Raw genomic sequence first — 14,994 nt, 5'->3', positions numbered from 1 at the left:
AGAAATTGGAGAAAAAATTTTTTTTTGCAAGAGATTTTATGTCGGGGAGGACCAACTACTTCATGCCTAATAATTGAGTCAAAATCAATGAGAGAATATGTAAATACCGACTTGGTTCCCATTCACGTCCTACCTAAATAATTATGGAACCAAGTGAGATCCATTGACATACATATAGAATGGAGGGGAATCTTTGCATGTCTACAGGAAATTCTCTAATTGAGATTGGAGCAAATAGTACTAGACAATGACAAGTAATTAGTCATGACTAACATAAAATTTTTCATATCCTCTCGCAATACTCTTTGCTTCTTGGTGGGGCATAGTATACATCATGCACTAAAGTGTACGAAAGAAGCCCAAATCCAGCAGCTAATTCCCCAACGCGTCGATGATCTATACGTGGGACAATTTCATTAAAATTCTAAACTCATTTCAACTACTGTTTGAACCTCCCTCCAATCAGACAACACTTTCAGACTCCGAGGTAGCGATTCTAGCAACTCGCTCTGAGTATGTGGTGTGCCTACTCTCCTGTCTCCCGATCCATGTGTCAATCCAGCACAGATCCAACTACCTAGAATATACCAGATTTGGATGGTCAACGCCGCAAGTCTCCCAAGTGTTTGCTCAAAGCAGGCGAGTGGAAAGACATCTCATACTCCCGCGAGTGCGACTCGGTGTTAAGGTTAAAAAATTCCTGCAGTGGCTATCAGTATTGGCTCGTGGCGTGGATGGAGCCTGATTTCGAGGTACGGTTTTTACCCTAATATTTTCTCCTTTCCATCTAAGGCTACAAATTGCTTCCAAAATAGTTCCTCCAAAAAGGAGAACACCAAGTCCTTTTTTGCTCTTTCTCTCAAGTAGTAAGCCCCTTCTATCAGCACCCTTTTATTCCTTTCATGTCCTCTTTTTTTTTTTTTTTTTTTTTCCCTTTTTCATTTTTGTTGACTGCTAAAATTGTGCCATTGCTCGATCTTTACCGTGCTGCAAGCTTTCTATTTTTGTTTTTCATTATTACTAATTATTTATCTTTGAAAGTAACTCATTTCGTCAAATCATTTGGAAAGCAGACTGGCAAGGAAAGTTTTACTAGTAATTTAACACCGTAGAAAAGAAGATCAGATGGGGAGAGGAAAGATTGTGATCCGTAGGATCGACAATTCCACAAGTAGGCAAGTCACCTTTTCAAAGAGAAGAAATGGTTTGTTGAAGAAGGCCAAGGAGCTAGCAATTCTTTGTGATGCTGAAGTTGGAGTTATTATCTTCTCTGGCACTGGAAAGCTCTATGATTATGCCAGCACTAGGTTAGTTTGACATATAACCATTGCTCCCATCCTCTGTTGATTTCGCATCTTCTCCTATCATTTTCTCCTCTTTACCATTATCAAGTAAATTTGAAATTATTACAAGTGTCTAGTCATTGAATTTTTTTGCCCCTTCAGCCGGTTTAATTTAGAAATGGATCTATTTAAGTTTTGATTTAAGATCACCAGAAAAAGTCAAGGTGGGCGTAAAAGATTTTTTTCTTCATCAGAATAGCTGCCTCTGAGTCCTCCTCATCTCATCATCTCTTGGAGTCTATGCTGTAAGGGAAGTAAAATTTGTCATCTGAAGTACTAAATTGTTAAAAGATGCAAGTCATCGAATTGTGACTGGGTTTGGGAAAATTTTGGGTTTTAAAGAATTCAATGAAATGTATGTCTTGAGGCAACAGCTATACAAAATAGAAGTTAAGGCTTCATTTCCCTACTTATATTGTAATCATGTCTCAAATAACCAACGGATTCACTCTTTTATTAACCAGTGTGCTGTTTAAACGAGGTAATAAGCAGGAAGAAGAATTTTAGCCCTTTGATCCTAAACTAGAGTTGTGTTGCGTTCATCGATCTTCCGTTATTAATTTTTCATGTAAACATCTGATCTGTAAACATTCAAACCAGTGATGGTAAAAAAGAAAACAACCACTGCCAAACAAAAATATCATTATCATAGTAAAATAAAACCCAGGTTGCATAAATACGTTGCTCTTCTCAAGAACACTTAATTTCTCGCGTCCCAGTACGAAAATGTTAAACATCATGCGAATTTGTCCTACGCATGCTCCCTTTTTCTTTTCTTCTTTTTTTTTTTTTGGTGGCAATCTTAAAGGCCATAAACCAGCACAAATGCCAGACTTTTCACAGCACTTTACACTTTTCCATGCTTTCTGAAGATAGACAATTATAAAGGAATTTGCCATCTGCCTCGCCGGATATATCCATGATGACATTCCTGCTTTCAGTTTTAACTCTAAGGTTAATTGTAACTCTAGTAGCTAAATCGTTCTAAAGCCTTTGTTTTACCTTTCAATTCTCGTGTCAAATAATTTGATTTCCTTACCAATTTGTTCCCAAAACAAGGCCATCTTAAAACATATATATATAGCATAAATAAACTTTATTGGGAATAGTCATCAGTAATCTATCTTGTACGTATAGAGATTTTGTATCAAAAGTACATTTCTTCTTAACTTTTTCTATTTAGCTGTACTCCAGTGGGATAGGTCCTATTCTATCTCCCTTCACTAGATGTTTGAAAAGAGAACGATATAGTCTTAACATGCATGAGAGACAGCCAAGGGGTAAGGTGTTTAAATTTGTAAGAAAAACTGGCTGGTCTATTTTGCTGCCCTAGCAAGTGTTTAGAGAATATGATAATGAACTAATCCAATTTGCACCTCTAGTTCTTTCAGCAAATCAATTGCTATAATCTATTTTGGGCCACTTTGAATTTTTCAGTTTAAAATTGCTCCTTTTTTACCATCTCCTCACTTAATTATAAAGGGTTAATCACAATTATTCCCCTTAAAGCATACCCCATTTCTTGTTTTACTTCCTAACTTTGTTTTTGTCTTACATTATCTTCTATTGGACAAAATTACTCCTCTATCATTCCAAAATTCTAATTGTTTGTTTTTTCTCTCTTTAGTATTTTTTTTCTTTGCCCTTTATCCCTCCTTTATTTTTTCCTCTTTCTTCTTTGTTTACTTCTTTCTCTTTTCTAAAAGAAACTTCATCTTAGCAATTGCAGTTTAAAAAAAAAAAGAGAAATTGTAGATATTTATTTTTTCTCAAATAATCACAAAATATTCAAACCCCTTCTCCAAAGTACCATTTTTTGACCTTTGAATTCTTTTACTTTTTTCCTTCCCACTCTAGTTCCTCATTTTATTCTAAAAAAAAAATCACAAGATGAATTTGTAACTTAATAATTAAAATTAATTAATTACAATTTATGATACATGACATTACACAAAGATTGAAATGAGTTTTGGATGCCTTTTAAGATTTCATCCAAAACTTAATTCCAAATTTCAGATAAAGTTTTCTATTGACATGAAGTTTTCTACTGGAAAGGATTGAAGAGAGAAAAGAGAAGAAAGAAGAAGGAGAAAAAGAAATAAAGGAAACAAAGAGAAAAGAAAAAAGATAAATAAAAAAGTCTAGCTGATTCATTATGGAAAGCCATCCTGTATTTCATGGTTTTGTTTAAACTATATCTTGTCATGGATTGGAAACTTGAAATCTTTTACATCATACTTTAGAAATTCCATGTTCTTTTTCCTTTCTTTTTTTTTTTTGTTAATAAATTTCTATGTTTCGTTCCTCACCCAAAAAAAAAAAGATCATGTAGCATGAGAATTCCCCTTTTTTTTTTTCTATAAATTCCTATCTTTATTGATGTTCATGCATGTACACTCAAGTGAAGTGAGGGATGAGAATTCATTTTTCCTTATTCTTAACGTGTCATTTTTGTTGGTCAAGTGTTTGAAAAAAGGTATGGACATGTTTACAGCCAAATAGTTAATGCTTTGTCAATGCCTTTTCATCTCTTGATGCTGAAATTGTAGACCCAGAAAAAAAAAATTGCTGAAACTCCTTCTATTATCGCTTCTGCTCAATTGAAAGCATTGCTTCAGTGCCATAGATGGCAGGGAGTCGACATCCCTCTTAATTTCCGCTTTGGATACTCATCTCCACTATGGAGCCCCTTATCAAGCCTTATTTTTTTAAATAATCCTCACACTTGTAGCAATTCACGTGAGTTCATTTAAATCAATTCTTACAACACGACTTGTTCACTACTATTTCGGTAGCTTGACTGATTAATTTTCCAGTTTTCATGCTCCAAATTAGCTTGAAACTAAGTATTTATTACCTAGCAGCCATCCTTAATCTTAACAGAGTACTTATGATAAGAATGGGTGAGAGGCAAAAATCAAGGGCAAAAGTAAGAAGGAAAATAGGGCTCCCATTTTAATGACCTGGATCGGATAAATGCTCATCTTTGATAGAAACATGCATGCTTAGAGCCCGAGGGTTTTGTCTGATAATTCCAACCCCTCAAGAATTCTCAACACTTTCCAGGTTCATGCATGGAACTAAACGGGGAGCAAACTAGAAGTGATAGTGACATACTAATGTTTATTTCTTTGTTTTTTTTTTTCTCCTTGTTTGGTAAACTAGATTAGAGTCTTAAAAAAAAAAGAGGGAAAAGATTAGAATCTGAGACGCTAAAATAAGTATTGGAAGAAAAAACTATAAAAAAATTCCACATTTTAATTGCCAAATTGGGCTTCTGTATCAGCTCAACTCGTTAGATTTTCTTTTTTTTTTCCCTCCCAATATCCCTCTTTGTTTATGGAACATCTCTATAATTTTTTTTCTTTCTGGTTTTCCTTCATCATCAGCAGCATGAAATCTATTATCGAAAGATACAACAGAATGAAAGAGGAGCACCACAGACTGTTGAATCCTGCTTCTGAGATCAAGGTAACTTTTACCAAACATTCTTCGTTTATGATTAATTCAATAAGCTAGTGCATAAATAGTGAAGGTATGTACATAGTATACATTATGCTTAGTTGTTGTAGCTCAATAAACTAATTTGGAAGTCATTATAGCTAACAAAGCTATAGCATTTTAGTATCTAAGTTCTGTGCTTATTGTGATTTATTTGAAGCAGCTGATTGTTCCTTGATAGAATCAATACTAATTAAGGATCTATTTAAGGACTTGACACTCATTAAAATATACTCTGGATGTTTAATTTTTTAAAATTAAAGTTAATTAGAAAAAATATATAAATACATGAAAGAATAATCATTATTACTAGTATACACTACATTCACATGGTTGTTAAGTGTGATTTAAATGTACTAGTGAGTGTCTATTTAGAAAAATCCTAATATTAAAATAGTAGCTTTTGTTGCCTAATTAATGTTAAAGAGATTTTGTACAAAATAGGGCAGCTTCAACTGAAAATGGGAATCTTTTACATTTTTTTGGGCTGTTAACTATTCGTTAATTAACTTAATTTCCATAGGTCCATGATTAAAGCTATAAGTGATTTTTTTCTGAAGCAACTTAAAAAAGTCAAAAGCAAAGAGAAGATCCACTAATCAAAAGTACTACATAACATATCTTGCTATTGGTTAGTTGGCCACATAACCACTAAACTATTTCAGTTATGTAGTTTTTTTGGGAAATAACAGCGTAGACAATTTTCCTGCTTATTAAAAGCTTCAAGTGTATATATACGTACCATGGCTAACAAGATATGGTAAATATTACACATGCACATACTATACGAATTTTTTAATCAAATGACAAAGGCAGATATGAGTTCAGCAAATTACGTGTGGAGCATCGCAGGAAATAATAAAAATCTGTATGAAAGCCACAAAACTAAAAGTACAGGTTCATTTACGATGATTCCTAAATGTTACGCTATATCAATATTACTTTTGACTCATATTCTTGTGCATGAGGTATTATATTAATTATAGTTTTAGCAAATTAGTGATATTGGATGCATATATATATATATATATATGGCAAAAGTGCAATATAAACATTTGTTAGTTTTAGGAAACTCTTAAATCACATTTTTATCTCTATAGAAATAGAAATTGTGTAATTTTGTCATATATTGATGTAGTATTTGTGAACTATTATAAAGGAAAAGTTTATTATGTGTTCATATTTTATAATTTTGTTAAAATGTACGAGTACTCTTCAATATTTGAAAAGTTTACGAGAATTTTTTAAGATTGTAGTTAATAAGTATGTTTACTAAATAAGACTAAGGCCTTATTTGATAAATCGATTCAGTACTTAAATTTAATAGATTTAGATGCTAATATGTTTAGATACGTTTAATAATGAAAAATTGAAATGGATTCACACTTCGAATTTCAATTTTCAGATTTCAATTTTATCAAACGCACAATTAAGTTACGAGACAATATATTCCTTCGACACCTTCATAGGATTCATCCCTTTTCCCAAGTGACTTTATAATCTCATCTCAACTGGCATGCATTTCTCTATCATATTGCTTAGCCTGGGGTAGCATGCGTCTTGCAAAAGTCAGATGCAAGTGTTTACGAAATCAAATATAGAGGACAAAGGAGCATTTGTTTGTAGTTCACCACGTTATGAGATCATCGGACATTTGGATACTGTCCTGGGGAATTGGATCTTTGACCATTCGGGGTTTGCCCTTCAATGGATTAGGGCATGCAAGATTCAGTTCTTGATGCTAATTAGTACGTTTTAAGCTCGGTTTCCACATAGAGGATTAGTTCTTTCTAGGAATATCTAGTTGATACCTGAGGCTCAAGTGTAGGACGAACCTAAAGGCATTAATTCCTCTTGAAGTGTTTACATGGAGCAAATAGGCCGATAGCGTGGGGCACTCCTTCGCTATTGAAGACCAGAATCTGGGAGGCTGGCACCTCTAAGGAGTTAGCTCGATCCATTTGGATGTGGGAGGTCAATAAGTAAATTCGAAGCTAGCGACCACCATGACTTTATATACCTAACAGAAATGAGTAGCTTCATCAGTCTTATGGTGACTTTTACTGACAAGTGAACGACACAGAACTGCCAGTGTCCAAGCAGTTCAATTGACACAGACAACAATCTAAAATCCTTAGCTTTTTATCTTTACAAGAAGCCAAGAATGAAAATTCCATGTCCTGTAAAGCCCTAAGAAGAAGACCATGCAAGCCCTTAGTTATAACCCATAGATTCTGAGTGTTGTTCACGTACAGGACCTAATGTAGAAACACTCTCTCTATGCTAACCGCATTTATGGCATAGAGCAGTAAGTAAAGAGGATGGAATATTTGGCTCATCAAGCATGTGATTCTCCAATAGGCTTGGCGAAGTTTGTATGCGGTGAAGCAAACAAGCTGAGGGTTCTGGAGAATGCTGTGAGCTTCTGGATAACAGGTGGAGTATTAATCAGTATATATTAACATATACATTTGGTTCACCTGTGCAAGAGAATACCTAAATATGATTATCTTTGCATTTGCAGAGGAACGAGCAGAAGCCAGGACTTTTGGTGTTGCCATGCGAGATCATCTTCAAAAGATAGAGAGAGAGAGAGAGGGAGGGAGAGAGAGAGAGAGAGAGAGAGAGAGAACTTCAAGTTCGAACATTAACTCCGTTGAAAGATAGTTCGTTCATCAACGTTTCCAGATCCCAGATGAGTGACGTGACGCCGGAAGAATTTAAACGTAAACCACAACATGGACCAAAGGAATCTCCAATTCACGAGGCCATTATAGAGATAGACAACCCTCAAGGTACGTATGGTGTCGGTAGCAATGACTAATGACTAAACAATGACAGATTAGGCAACCCTGCGAAACTAGAAAATTACTAATTAACTTAATGTAGTGATAGTACATGATTCAGCGGATCAAGCCACTTAACTTCTGCAGCAAATGATCTGCTCCAGAAAGTCATTTGTAATTTTAAAGATCATTCGACATTAGGGATATGAAACGGAATGAATTCCAGAATGAAACGACGTGCGCCTGCATTTACACCTCACCTCTCTGGGAAGAAGCATCATGACTTGAGAATCAGATGCAATAAAAATATCAGCTTGAAATTTTTCATTTGATTTTGGTCAATGGAAAATTGGCATAACAAAAAACAACGGACGGCGAAGCAATGAAAAATATCGAGATTGGCAGAATGGATAAAATCTCGGTGCAACTCAAATTAAAAAATTTCTAAGTTACTTTTGTACATGCAATACACCAAAATACAGCTATTTTTTTTTACGTGCATCAGATCATAAAGAGTGCACAAACAATTTAAAGATAGTATTGAAACAAAATGTTTCGTGGGCTTTGTGCCTCCGGTCGGTCCACTGGGAAAAAAAATATGTTGAATAATCCAATATGGTTTATATGTTTCCAAAATTTAATCAAAACGCTTTTGAACTAACTAACAAAATTATTTATTTATTTTACATCAAATTAATTGGATTTCCAAATATAAAAGTCAAGCAGTTCAGCTTTTACCAGTTAAAATGCCCTGAAAGGTTTATGACAAACGAGCTCGAGCTATTTTTCGGGCTTGTTCGATTTCTTTTCTTTTTGGTGATATTTTAACTAGAAATAGTAACAGTGCTTGAATTTATGCTTAAATTTTAATTTGATGATTTTTCAAGATTATTTTGATCGTTGCAAGTTGCTTGGTGAGATCACAACTATTTGGCCTAAAAGGGCAGTGGGACGTATAGATTGCAAGTGATCAGAGAAAACTGGAGTTGAATTTGCCAGAGGTCTAGACACAGAATTAATTGTGCATCGCACAGAACACCAAGATTTTTTTTTTTTTTTTTTTGGGGAAGGACACAAATTAAAACACCAAGGTTCCTACGTATGCAGCAGAACTGCTTGTCTCGAAAAGCATTCATTCATAGCATAATGGATACACGACTTAAAAAGAGGGGCCTATAAGGTACATATTCAGACCATCAATGTACCAATCTCAAATCTCTTCTAATTGAAAAAAAAAAAAAACAATTTTTTTTTCTTCCAATTGAAGGTCAGTATTCGATTTTTCCAAATTTTTTACCAGGTAGAAGAGAAGAATTGTTTAAAGTAGAGCTGGTCAGTGACCACAGAACTAATCTGAAACTTGATTACGTCATGAGGAGCATTTGTATGTATCATGACAATAAACACATTTTACTACTTCTGATCACCATATGTAAAGAGGAAAGTTGTCCATTCTTCAGCTCTCAGCACTTGACGTGAAATTTGAACAAGGTAATCGCAGTGTGGATTCTGCATTTTGAGCCAGTATTCAAACCTTCCTCAGCATTTTTCAACTGAGCCAAGAATGCACGTACAATATATTCAGTATTTGCCGTAAATCAAGCAAAGTGCAATAATTGCATTAAGGAAATCCAATAATTAGAAAGATTAAGACTCAATTCCAGAATTGGACAGGTACCATCACTCCAAAATCTGAATTAGTTAGCTATGCTGGAGTCAAACCAACGACTGAGACGTCGTTTTCCCGTTCTCTAGACAAGCAAACCTTTACCTTTTCTTCACCCATTTCCCAGTTGTTTTCAGTCAAAAGCCAAAATCATTGCTCCAGAAGGTACAGGAAGATATGAATTTATATGCCCACAGCTCATTTTGGTACATTTTGGTAATGTAAGTATAACGTAGACAGCAGGTAGAACCCGTTTGTAAGGGAGAGCCGGAGTTTGGTACGGCAGGTTGAACCGGTTGAACCTATATATGTAAGTAGTCTCCTTTACATTACAGATAGTCGTAAGGGTGACAGCAGGTAGAACCATCATGTATTCCACAAGCATGTTACGAATGTTCTCTATCAGATGCTGGTCCCAGTAACAGGATAGATCCAACCTCGACCTTTTAACTCAGAGAAAACCAGTCGTCCTCATGATAATGTTGCTCAGTTTTGTTTTAAGATTGACAATAGATGTGCAGGTGTCCGCAAAGGAATGAGTGTGAGACTTGCTGCGCTGAATATGGCAATGTTTGTGCACAAGATATGCTAGCATAAGCCGACTTCAAAATCCAGTTAAAGAACTCTAGCATGACTGTGATTGCATCGCTTAGATGCCTAAAAAGTAAAAATCCTCGTCTGCCAGATTCTGAATCCTTAATTCCACATTCAAGATGTTGTATGGTCTAGAAGAAATTCACAACCCAACTTCTTTCCACAGATATGTTCCAGTCAAAGTTGGATCCTTGTACCTGACATATCATCCCTTCAAAAGCGTTTTACTACTTTTAAGCCAACCCCCAAAGGCATTTACTTACGAGATAATGATTAATTCCATTCTGCAGGTCATCCCAAGTCAGAATCAGCTTCCAAATTGGCTCCTTCTCCTCCTCTAAGCCACAGCAGTCAGTTCTGTATTTATGCATACCAACGCCTCCAGTCACACCTCTAAGTTCATGCTATATAACTTGTAGGTTTAGGTAGGCAACTCCTTGTTGAATCTGTTACCAAACTTCAAGTTCATACTGGCAGTGAGACTAACAAAAAATTATTTATGTACTTACAGTATCTATTGAGGGAAGAAGCTATTCGGTCATGTGATAAATATCAAGTGCAAGAGCTCCTGCACAATTTCATCTGCGCAAGTGACATTGCCTGTGATATGCTCCAACAAGCATACTTTGTGACTTTCATCTTCCAGTAGAACATCCATTACCCAGATAATTCATCTTAATACAGGGCAGCTAACTGCCATTAATGACATTGATTGGTCATTGTTATGATGATTACATATTTCTGTTTTTTCACAATTTGTCGGAATGGATTAGTATTCTGAAACTAGACAGATCCTAAAGGTGTAGTTCGTATTACTCAGTAACATTTAATCTAGTGAGTTCTCAATTTTCAAAGAAATGAAACATCTAGATAACTTGCAAAGGACAAAAATGGACCTGCTTGATAACATTTTACAATGCTGAACTATGTCCTGTTGTTGCTGATGAATAATAAGTGCATTTAACTCATAACATGCATTTGCCTTTTGTTTTTTAGATATAATTGTGGTATATTTGGCAGTTCGCGTACCTCCCGCTTCGTTGTAAAAGCAAAGGGAACTAAATTTAAAACTATGCCTTGAATTTTTAATCTTAAACCGGGTAAACACTTCATTACATTGTTTGACAGTTTTGGCAAAGGGAAGTAGCAAGTTTGAGGCAGCAGCTGCATTACTTGCAAGATACCCACAGGTAAGATTATAGAAGGCAACCTCAAAGGTGGTTTTTACTCCTTGCATGAAATTCATATCCAAGTACATTTATCCATAGAGAGATGTGATAGACAACCAGAAAAGGAAGGCACTGAGTGGCTAGAGATATAGGAATACTTGACTGAATTGCAAAATACAGGCAAATTGCTAATACAGCTGTTAAAGAACGTAAGGTGTCCAACCCAAGTTGACTTAATTTAATGAGATTGATTGCTTATGAAGTGTAAGTTTATATCCCAATAAACTTTTTTCTCATGCGATCACTTGAAAATTTTCTCAATCTCATAAGTAATGCAAAGTTTACACAAAAAAGCTCTAGGTTTAATCAGTCTGGAATACTTGGCGTTTTTACTTTCTTTGCCTTTCTATCTGTAATATAGTACTCTCTTGACTTCAGACAGAGACCCTAGTTGTGTGAGTTATTATTATCACCTTTCTTCTACTGTTATTACACAGGATTGAAATGAAGAACCATGTTTGTTAATTATGACTGTCACAATTTTCTGCATTTTTCTTTAAGGAGATATCTGAACCTTAAACCATGGACTTAGTTGTGGACATGAGCTATGCACTCTCTTAGGCTGTTCTATCTAAGTAAACGTGATTCTTTTCAGACAGAAGCAGCATTTCTCTGAAAAAAGGGCTGATAGGTGACAATCTTATGTACTCAATTAGAGATTGCATAAACTGTAGGTCATGAGCACATTCTAGATGTCCTAATCTAATGTGAACCAACTTGATGAAAGCTTGCTGATATTTCCTTGCACGAATTTCTTTAAAGGAGTGCTTCTTTAGACAGATAATATATTTCTAGTGAATATCATCTATATTTATCATTTGGGACAGGACAAAATTTTTGGCTGCCAGTCAGGAGAGGCAGTAACTTTTTATAAGGTAGGACAAGGAAAATGAAAGGCTGCTTTAATGGCAATTTATTGAGGAAAAAAATCTATTCAAGAAAGTCAAAGTCCTGATTCAGAAATGAAATATCTGACTTCAAAATCAACTTTTTTTTCCATAAAGGATCACACCTACCTGTTATTTATTTCTTTCTTAACTTTTTCAGTTGAGATGCATCACTACAGAGATGATTATTTATGTTCTCAATCTGGAGATAAGAGATATGTAGAGGAAATGGTAGAAAATGTACCATTGCGGTTCTTATATGCTTTTTAAAAGGGTATTGAGGCTGTCTAGGTAAGAACAAAACAAATACCTTATGTAGTGTCCATGTAAGAGCAGGAAGCTTCTAGGAGAAGAATTATTTGGGTTGAGCGTCAATGATCTAGTACAGCTCGAGAATCAACTGGAGGTCAGTTTGAAAGGAGTCCGCGTAAAAAAGGTAGATCCTTTCATCTTCTAAGGCAATTCTTTGCAATATCCAATAATTCCAGATCAAGTATATCAATGATCCTGGAGAATACCTAATCTACTATCACCCTGACCATAGCTTAATTTCTTCAGGAGCAGGTTCTAACTGATGAAATCAAGCAATTACATCGGAAGGTTGTGAGCAATTACTGCTATTTTATAGTTTCTTAAGCTAAAACATGTGTTGATAGTACTTTGCTATCTCCATTGCAGGGGAATCATCTTCATGAAGAAAATATTGAGTTGTACAACAAGGTTAACCTCATTCATCAAGAGAACATACAACTGCAGAAGAAGGTAACTTTAGATAAGCCCAAACAAATGAAAGGAAAGAGAGAGCAAGAGAGAATGCTGGCTTTTCATCTGTCCACTGAGAAATATCTCTTAGCCGGCTGACCATAAATGAGTTTTGGATCCAGGTTCAAGAACAAGAGAACATAAATAAATCACACGGGAGCATATGTACAACAAATGTGACCAGCAACATGAATGATTTACATGTACCAATGAATCTCCAGCTAAGCCAGCCGCATGCACAGAGGAATGAAGCACCAAAAAATCCCATGAAGCTTGGGTAATTTTTTCCTCACAAGATTTATGTGATATTAAGGTGATTTTCCTATTTTTAATAATACATCTGACCTATAACAGGCTGGAGCTGTACTAGGGAGCAAAGAGTGATGAAGACTATCACTCCTAGTGACTGACATTTGTGATGAATTACATTACGCATGATAGCCCTGAGTTTCAGGTTTCATTCCAATCTGTGGTACAGACTTCAAGTTGTTGTAAATCTAGTTACAGTGCAAAACACATGGATTTTAAGTAAGCATTGAAATAAGATCTTGAAGGATGTCCGAGGTTTGCTGTAACTAAACATTTTGATTATTAATGCTTGTAAGTTGTGGTACCTGCGGTAGGTCATGTAAGTGATTTTTTTTCTTCTCTTGGTTGGTATTGTCAAGAGTAAAAGTTGTACCAAACTCAAAATTAACAGCGTTGTGAAATGTTTCTGTGGCTATGATTAATCCTGTAAATGCTAGACCTGCAGACAGAGTTTTACAGGGTGACAATGAGTTTCTGTACTTTAGAAACCCCATGTTACGATTCCAGCTTCGGATCTATTTCATTTGCAGGAAGGATTGAACAAAAAATTAACTTCACCGAAAATGATGAATGGCAAAGATGTCTCTAGACAAGCTTCCAGTCTCAATGCTCTTGTACAGCTAACATGGATTTGCACAGTCACCAAGTTTGAGGTCACTCACAAGAATAACCAAAAAGAAGGCATTTATATATGAAACTAGAGGAACACAATATCTTTTTTGACAGGTGATACCAAAGCACCAGGAGATTCTACTAGAAAGGCATTCTGCAAGCTGCCTAAATGATCTGTTTCACAATAAAAGAAGTATTCAGTGACTTCATCAGGTCCTGCAATTGAAAACAATATGTCTAGCAAGAAATTACAATTGCCTCGCACCTCCAAAGCTCAAGAAAAGTGTTCTGGTGTCAAGGCTACCTTTTCTAAATCAACACTAGACTCATTATTGTGAACAAGCAAGATACCATCTAGATGGCTCAAAGTTATACATGAGGACTTACCAAAACTTGCAAATTCCATCAAATTCATCCCTTGCATGTTCACACAAAAAGAAAATGTGAAAAGGACAAAAAAAAAAAAAAGATAAAGCCCCATTCACCCGTTGCAGTAGTGATGGTAATTGAAGAAGGTTAAGAAACAGGTACCCTTTTCCATATGTTGATAGACAAGTGTTTCATCGTAGGAAGCTTCAACAGTGACTTGGGGCACAATCAAACAACATGCACGTGTAGACTCAATGAGCCAACCATTGTAACATCCTAATCAATCATCAATGTAGTGTGAGACGAATGATTGGTCCAATTTATGTACAATATTCACTTCATTTCCATACTCTACTCTTGCACATTTTAAGAAGGTGCCCATATTTTATATATTGGAATCACGGCCTATTACATCTATCTGCTGATGGGAAAATTCAGTAAACACAGGAAATGGGCACTTGACCATATATCAAGAAAACACATTTAAGAGAGCAGAATCCACCTGCAACTGGCCTTATAAATGAGCAACTTGATCAAGATCTGGGAATAGAGACGCTGAATTTTCCAACTGGCTTGCCAATTTATCTTGATGAGGTCCATTTTCTAAAATATTTTTTTGAAATCACCTTTTGTTTTTCTTATAATTTCTTTTACAAAATGAGTGGTTTAATTAGAAGTTACTGATGTTAATTTGTTACTTTTACAAGACCGTGGAGCTAGTTCAAGAATTTTGTCACATAAACGGAATGCCAAGGAAAAGTATAATTGAATGAAAAGAAGAATCTTCTGCTCTCGCTCTGTGATTCTCTCTTTGCTTTCCGGGAAGTATTACCTCAATTTAATAAAGTGAGATTTAGAAACATTAAAAAAAAAGAAGAAGAAAACTTTGACGTACGTCATCATGTTTCTGTTGATTGAAAAAGGAAAACCATTCCC

The 14,994-nt window shown here is 35.3% G+C and overlaps 1 protein-coding gene across 2 annotated transcripts; it reads left to right on the top strand.

Moving 5' to 3' along the window:
- The first annotated feature begins 759 nt into the window (after positions 1 to 759).
- LOC113722585 (MADS-box transcription factor 23-like) lies at positions 760 to 13,492 on the top strand. Of its 2 annotated transcripts, none has more exons than XM_072074960.1 (9): positions 760 to 866; positions 1,074 to 1,307; positions 4,736 to 4,814; positions 11,019 to 11,080; positions 12,343 to 12,442; positions 12,565 to 12,606; positions 12,685 to 12,768; positions 12,891 to 13,045; positions 13,123 to 13,492. In XM_072074960.1, exons 2-9 carry the CDS (start codon positions 1,126 to 1,128, stop codon positions 13,136 to 13,138), a joined length of 720 nt encoding a protein of 239 aa, XP_071931061.1. In that variant the 5' UTR covers positions 760 to 866; positions 1,074 to 1,125; the 3' UTR covers positions 13,139 to 13,492. The 2 variants fall into 2 exon arrangements, with proteins under 2 accessions (XP_071931061.1, XP_027101670.1); XM_027245869.2 differs by having other exon boundaries at positions 4,733 to 4,814.
- Positions 13,493 to 14,994: the final 1,502 nt, after the last annotated feature.

Source organism: Coffea arabica, chromosome 2c, assembly GCF_036785885.1.
Source record: "Coffea arabica cultivar ET-39 chromosome 2c, Coffea Arabica ET-39 HiFi, whole genome shotgun sequence".
Taxonomy (NCBI): domain Eukaryota; kingdom Viridiplantae; phylum Streptophyta; class Magnoliopsida; order Gentianales; family Rubiaceae; genus Coffea; species Coffea arabica.
The sequence above is the reverse complement of the archived record's forward strand: the minus strand, read 5'-3'. Positions and strand labels throughout refer to the sequence as shown.